This window comes from Aedes albopictus, chromosome 2, assembly GCF_035046485.1.
Source record: "Aedes albopictus strain Foshan chromosome 2, AalbF5, whole genome shotgun sequence".
In the NCBI taxonomy this organism is placed as follows: domain Eukaryota; kingdom Metazoa; phylum Arthropoda; class Insecta; order Diptera; family Culicidae; genus Aedes; species Aedes albopictus.
Genome location: NC_085137.1, coordinates 315,859,232 through 315,866,234, shown reverse-complemented (window position 1 = coordinate 315,866,234; position 7,003 = coordinate 315,859,232). Strand labels below are relative to the sequence as shown.

Genomic DNA, 7,003 nt, shown 5'->3' with positions numbered 1-7,003 from the left:
TGAGGAGTCCTTCGTCGGCGAATACCAAGCTGGTTTTCGTGAGGGCCGATCAACGACGGATCAAATGTTTACCCTGCGGATGATCCTAGATAAATTTCGGGAATATAACTTGCAGACTCACCATCTGTTCATTGATTTTAAAGCAGCGTACGATTCAGTGAAAAGAAATGAGCTTTGGCAGATAATGTCAGAGCATGGTTTTCCGGCGAAACTAATTAGGCTGATACGCGCAACGCTGGATGGATCAAAATCAAGTGTTCGGATCGCGGACGAAGTGTCTACGTCGTTTGTGACCTTGGATGGATTGAAGCAGGGGGATGCTCTTTCAAATTTATTGTTCAACATTGCACTCGAAGGAGCGATTAGGAGGTCAGGCGTGCAGAGGAATGGCTCTATCATCACACGGCCGCACATGCTCCTCGGTTTTGCGGACGATATTGATCTCATCGGCATCGATCGTAGGGCAGTGGAGGAAGCTTATGCTCCTCTGAAGAGAGAGACAGCGAGGATAGGCTTGACGATTAACTCTACCAAGACGAAGTACATGATAGCGGGTAGAGACAGAAGCAGGCCTAGTGGTGTTAGTGCTGAGGTAGTGATTGATGGGGAAGTATTTGAAGTTGTTGAAGAATTTGTTTATCTTGGTACACTTGTGACATGTGACAATGACGTTTCCCGTGAAGTGAAAAGGCGTATTGCAGCTGCGAATAGGGCCTTTTACGGATTGCGTAGCCAGCTTAGGTCCCGTAACTTGCAAACGCAAACAAAATTCGCTCTGTATAAGACGCTGATTCTTTCGGTTGCCCTCTACGGTCACGAAGCGTGGACGTTAAAGGAGGTAGACCGAAAAGCTTTTGGAGTTTTTGAGCGCAAAGTGCTGCGGACAATTCTCGGTGGGAAACAAGAAAATGGAGTGTGGCGCAGACGCATGAATCACGAGTTGTACCAAGTGTACGGAGATGCGAATATTGTAAAACGCATAAAATACGGCAGACTTCAGTGGGCTGGACACGTAGTGCGAATGTCGGAAGAAAGAATAGCGAAAACAATATTCAGCAGAGAACCCGGTAGAGGTAGGCGACTTCGTGGGCGGCCGCGAACTCGCTGGCGCGGAAGAAGATCTACGATCCCTACACGTTCGGGGAAACTGGAGGAACATCGCCCAAGACCGACGAAGATGGTGCTCTACTATACGCTCGGCATTGGAGTAAAGTTACTTTGTAGCCAACAAGGTATCAAGGTAGGTATTTGTTGATGCCCCCAAGGGGGAGTCTTATCACCGCTTTTGTGGAATCTCGTAGCAGATACGCTATTGAGGCAACTCAATAATAGCGGTTTTCCTACTTATGGTTTTGCCGACGACTACCTAACATTGTTAGTTGGTATGTGCATCAGCACCCTTTTCGACCTGATGCAAAACGCCCTTCAGGTAGTTGAGGGTTGGTGTCGCCAATATGGCCTTTCGGTTAATCCGAGTAAAACATCTATTGTACTTTTCACGGAAAGGCGAAACCGTAATGGCGTTCGACCTTTGCGTCTCTTTGATTCTGAAATCGATGTGACTGAACAGGTAAAGTACGTTGGAGTCATTTTTGATTCCAAGCTTTCCTGGACACCTCACATTGAGTTCAGAATCAAGAAAGCTTGTATGGCCTTCGGGCAATGCCGGCGTACTTTTGGTACAACTTGGGGTCTAAAACCCAAGTATATCAAATGGATTTACACAACTGTGGTTCGGCCAATATTGGCTTATGGATGTCTTGTGTGGTGGCAAAAGGAATGAAATGAGAACGGTCCAATCAAAATTAGGCCATCTCCAAAGGATGTGCTTAATGGCGATGTCTGGAGCGTTCTTTTCAACTCCTACGGCAGCGCTAGAAGTTCTCTTTGACGTTGCCCCACTACACATTCATCTCAAACAAGAAGCCCTTTCTTGCACTTACCGGTTACGGGTACTTGGTCTACTAGAGGAAACTCCTGTGAACCGCACATCAATACACACCTCGTTGTTTCCACTTTTAGTGAATTGGGACAAAATTGTCCTTGCTCCAAGTGATCTTACAATTGCTTGTAATTTTCCATATAGGACATTTTCCACGAAAGTCCCTTCCCGGGAAGAGTGCACATCTGGTTATCTGGAGAGAAGTATTTCAGACGGCATCGTATGTTACACTGATGGCTCCCTTCTCGAAGGTCGAGCAGGTTCTTCTTCTTCTTTATGACTCTACGTCCCCACTGGGACTTGGCCTGCCTCGCTTCAACTTAGTGTTCTTTGAGCACTTCCACAGTTATTAATTGAAGGGCTTTCTTTGCCTGCCATTGCATGAATTTGTATATTGTGAGGCAAGTACAATGATACACTTATGCCCAGGGAGTCGAGAAAATTTTCCCGACCGGAACGGGAATCGAACCCGCCGTCTCCGGATTGGCGATCCATAGCCTTAACCACTAGACTAACTGGAGACCCCGAGCAGGTGCTGGTGCTGGAGAGGTCGAGCAGGTGCTGGTGTTTATTCTCGTGAGCTAAGGCTGTATCAGTCTTATTCACTTGGTAGACACTGCACCGTTTTTCAGGCCGAAATCTTTGCTCTTATGTGCGGAGTGCAATCAGCACTTCAGCAGCACGGAATGGGCAAAGTAATATACTTCTGTTCAGATAGCCAGGCTGCTGTTAAAGCACTTGCTTCGGCCAACTCCAGGTCGAAGATAGTTATCGCTTGTCGAACTCAAATCGAGGAGCTGAATTCAGCAAACGCTGTTCACCTTCTATGGGTACCTGGTCATTCTTCCATCGCTGGAAATGAATTGGCTGATGAGCTAGCTCGCTCTGGAGCATCACATGACTTCATTGGCCCTGAGCCAGCTATTCCGATATCGAAGTGTTGGATTAAGCTTCAGATTCACACCTGGGCTGTCACTCAACACAGACAATATTGGAATAGTTTGGAGTCATGTCGTCAAACCAAATTGTATAGTGCTGAGCCATCTCTATGGGTGGCGAAGTATCTAACTAATATGTCTAAGCAGAATTGCAGCATGCTGGTCAAAGCATTGACTGGTCACTGCCGACTCAGCTATCACATGGCGATTATTCAGCAAGCTGATTCATTTGCCTGTGATAGCTGTGAATCCGATTATGGAACTTCGTATCATTTGATATGTAACTGTCCAGTTTTCGCGCAACTGCGTTTCCGAGTATTCGGTAAACACTTATTAAGTGAAACTGACTTCAGAAACCTGAATCTTCAGGATATTCTGTTGTTCTTAACCCGCTGTGGTAAAGAGCTATAGGCTCTCTTTCGCTTTATGCGTTATTACAGTGCCCTTTTCAGGGCGCTGTTTGAACCCATTGTGGTACGCTTGTGCGTTAGTACCCTCTTCCAGGGTATTTTTCCTATTTCCCTACCTGTCCCTATCCCCATCCAAATCCTTTTTCCTCCCTTTTCCCTCAGGTAGATGATGAAATAGGCTGTTATTTTGGCGATGGCACAAATGTCCCAAATGGAGGATAACGTGCCTCTGGAGCCGGCCTTCTGATACCTGATACCCCTATTAATTACACACCAAATTTTGAATTTCTCATCCAGCAAAATGAATTGCTGAGACGCAACCAGCAAATTCTAGTTTACTGTAACATCTGTAATGGTAACTGATAAGTCAGCAATGACTTTAATTGCTGAATCAACAGCAAATCAGTTGTCAAACACTTGTAGTTTTTCGGAAATAATGTTGCGCACTCCTCGTCTCCTCAACAGTGGATCACCATGAATTCAAAGGAATTCAGACAAAAAGCCCCTTGCAGCCCGAAATGTAAGGCATCGCATCCGTTAGGGATATTTGCAGCCTTTGATGATTGATGGATAGCTGGAAATGGTTAAATAAACCATTTAGTTATAAAACAAGAAAAAATGTAAAAAAATTTTGAAAAAAAAAAAAAAACAAAAAAAATCAGCCGAAGCCGAGCGCGGACAAAATTGCTGGTCTACCAGCAAAATATGCTTTCAGTACACACTGCTGAAGATTCAGCAAAAATATTTTGCTGGATGGATTGCTGTATTTACAGCTTGTCAAAAACCAGCAAAATTTTGCTGGTTTTCAGCGAAATAAAAATAGTGTATATATTCACAAAATATTTAAGTAAAAAGAAAATCGGGTAAAGTACTGTTAAGTGGAATTAGAATTTGCATCCTTTGACAGATACGTATTTCGACCTCAACTGTAGGTCATCTTCAGTGTCTTGTACTTGACTCGACTTCGTCATCAACAAAATATTTGTTAAATCTCCCTGAGTATTGTACTTACATATTGACACAAAATTTATGATTAGCTGATTCTGAGTAATGGTCTAAATTGATGGTCTATTGATTTAAATTTTCTTGAACTTTAATAAGTCTTTTTAGGGGGACTAGTTATTATCGGCAGCGTTGTTTTCTTCGTTATGAGCGGTTTTTCATCGGCCAAATTGCCTGAAATTTGGTCGTATAGCTCAGTTTGGTTGGCAAAGATTTAAGGTCAACGTTGAATTCAACAGGTTTCAAAAAGCCTTCCATGACGAAGACAACAAAACTGCCCAGAATACAAAAGTTTCCCTATAATAGTTATTTCAATCTAAGCATATTGCCAAATATTTTGAAATTTTAACGACGGGGTGATTATTTCTGCAGTTCTATATTTCAAAACTGCACCATTTGCGCTTTCGTAAGGAAATAACGAGAGTTTTTGATTTTTTATTAAATAACGAAGCAATATTTTCAAAATCGGTTTTCGTGCATATGTAGAGTATGGATCAAGGTGTCCATTTTTGCAGAAATCATTTATTGTGAAATTTTGTTCAAAAATGGTTTCTGCAAAAACGAAAAACATTTTTCACTACAAAAAAAAATCAGAAGATACCTTGATCCATACTCTACATATGCACGAAAACCGATTTTGAAAATATTGCTTCGTTATTTAATAAAAAAATCAAAAACCAAAAAGTGAGGAAAAGCTTCCAGTTTCGCCTTAATCTGAAAAGTTTTAAAAACTTGTGGTGACGACCTACCCTTCGTGTATACGACTGTGTGAGAGTGGTGGAGAGCAAAAGATAGAGAATAAAACAGAATTGTTTCGAGAGTACACGCGTCGAGTTGTTTGTTTTCCCGTGCCCGAATTTCGACTGAAATATTATCGTTATCCGGTCTAAATCTTCTCCGCCGTAATTGTCCACCACATTGGTAACCCCGAGCGTACAATCGAAAGTCGGAAATTCTGAATTTCCTCGCGTGTTTTGCGGTAAAACGGACCAAATCGAATCGGCATTCGGACAGAAGAAAAATCGCCATCTTGATTTTTTCTTTCGCGCTGTGCAAACCATGACGTCCGAAGGCACGACGCCGACGGTGGCGACGCCGGCAGCAATGACAGCATCGACGACGACGGCGACAGCGACTACGGCGTCCGTAGCTGTAAAATTGCCGGACTTCTGGAAGACGGACCCCGCGATGTGGTTCGCACAAGCAGAGGCCCAGTTCGTCCTGGCAGGTGTGACCCGAGATGAAACCAGGTTCTATCATATTATCGCCAAGGTGGACCAAACAGTTTTGTGTCACATCTCCGATCTCGTGGCAAACCCGCCGCAAGCGAACAAGTACGACGCTATCAAGGAAAGACTTCTGCGGCGCTTCGAAATGTCACCTCAAGCGAAGATGGAAAAATTGCTCAATTCCTGCGATCTGGGAGACATGAAGCCAACGCATTTACTTGCGAAAATGCAGGACCTGGCGGCCGGCTTGCGAGTTGATGACAATCTTATGAAAATGTTGTTCATCCAAAGGCTTCCGCCAAATGTTCGATCTGTTCTCGCGATTCATGATGGTACTCTTTCCAAGCTGGCGGAGATGGCCGACAAAATGTTGGACTCAACGTTTTCCCACGTAGCAGCGGCGACTGTACCGGCGCCGCCAACAGCAGCAGCAGTCCCGGGCCAGGAGGAATTAAATGAGCAGATTGCTTATCTTACCGCCGAAATTCGTAAGCTGAAATCAACCAGAAGAGGCCGGAGTCGTTCCAGTTCGCGCGCCCGCCGTTCAACAGATCAAACGGAAACATGTTGGTACCATCGAAAGTATGGCAACCGAGCACGTCAGTGTCGTTCGCCTTGCGGATTCCAGCGATTTTCAAAAAACTAGCAAACTGCCCATTTCGTACGGCAGGGGTGGGTGCTAATCAAAGCCGCCGTTTGCTAATTCGTGACGACACCAACAACATTCGCTTTTTGATCGACACGGGATCGGATGTGTCGATTGTGCCAGCCTCGCCGAAGGATAAACAGAATCCCCCCAGTAATTTCGTACTTCATGCAGCCAACAACACGAGCATCAAGACTTACGAATCCCGTTTTTTGTACGTTGATCTCGGATTACGTCGAAGATTTTCCTGGAGTTTCCTGGTGGCCGACGTCTCAACTGCGATTATCGGAGCGGATTTTCTGTCGTTTTTTGGATTGGCTGTTGACCTCAAAAATAGGCGCATTATCGACCAAACTACGAAGCTGACAACAACAGGTGGAATGGTTTCTCCAGCTGTGTTTGGCGTAACAACCGTTGATTATCATCATCCTTTCCGAAAGTTGTTGGAGGAGTTTCCGGAACTAACTCGCCCTTCCACGATGCGTATGGAGGTAAGTCACAATGTCACGCACCACATAGTGACGAAAGGGCCGCCAGTGGCTAGTAAAGCCCGACGTTTACCTCCGGATAAAATGAAAGCCGCTCAACAGGAATTTCAGTTAATGATGGAATTGGGAATCTGTCGCCGTTCGAGCAGCTGCTGGGCTAGTCCACTACACTGTGTGCCCAAAAAGAGTGGACAACTTCGCTTTGTAGGTGATTATCGACGACTAAATCATGTAACCACCCCGGATAAGTATCCCGTTCCACACGTACACGACCTACTGAACTCGTTCCATGGTAAGTCAATTTTCACTACATTAGATTTAGAGAGAGCTTACCATCAAATTCCTGTT

At 44.6% G+C, this 7,003-nt stretch overlaps 2 protein-coding genes across 2 annotated transcripts; both read left to right on the top strand.

Annotated features, from left to right (window-relative positions):
• Window positions 1-1,250: 1,250 nt before the first annotated feature.
• On the top strand, window positions 1,251-3,550 carry LOC134287172 (uncharacterized). The gene is made up of 2 exons (XM_062848832.1): window positions 1,251-2,202; window positions 2,501-3,550. The coding sequence occupies exons 1-2, from the start codon at window positions 1,752-1,754 to the stop codon at window positions 3,289-3,291; spliced, it is 1,242 nt and encodes a 413-aa protein (XP_062704816.1). The 5' UTR covers window positions 1,251-1,751; the 3' UTR covers window positions 3,292-3,550.
• A 1,801-nt stretch (window positions 3,551-5,351) lies between these two features.
• On the top strand, window positions 5,352-6,167 carry LOC134286682 (uncharacterized). The gene has a single exon (XM_062848333.1). It carries the CDS (start codon window positions 5,352-5,354, stop codon window positions 6,165-6,167), a length of 816 nt encoding a protein of 271 aa, XP_062704317.1.
• The last annotated feature ends 836 nt before the right edge of the window (window positions 6,168-7,003 follow it).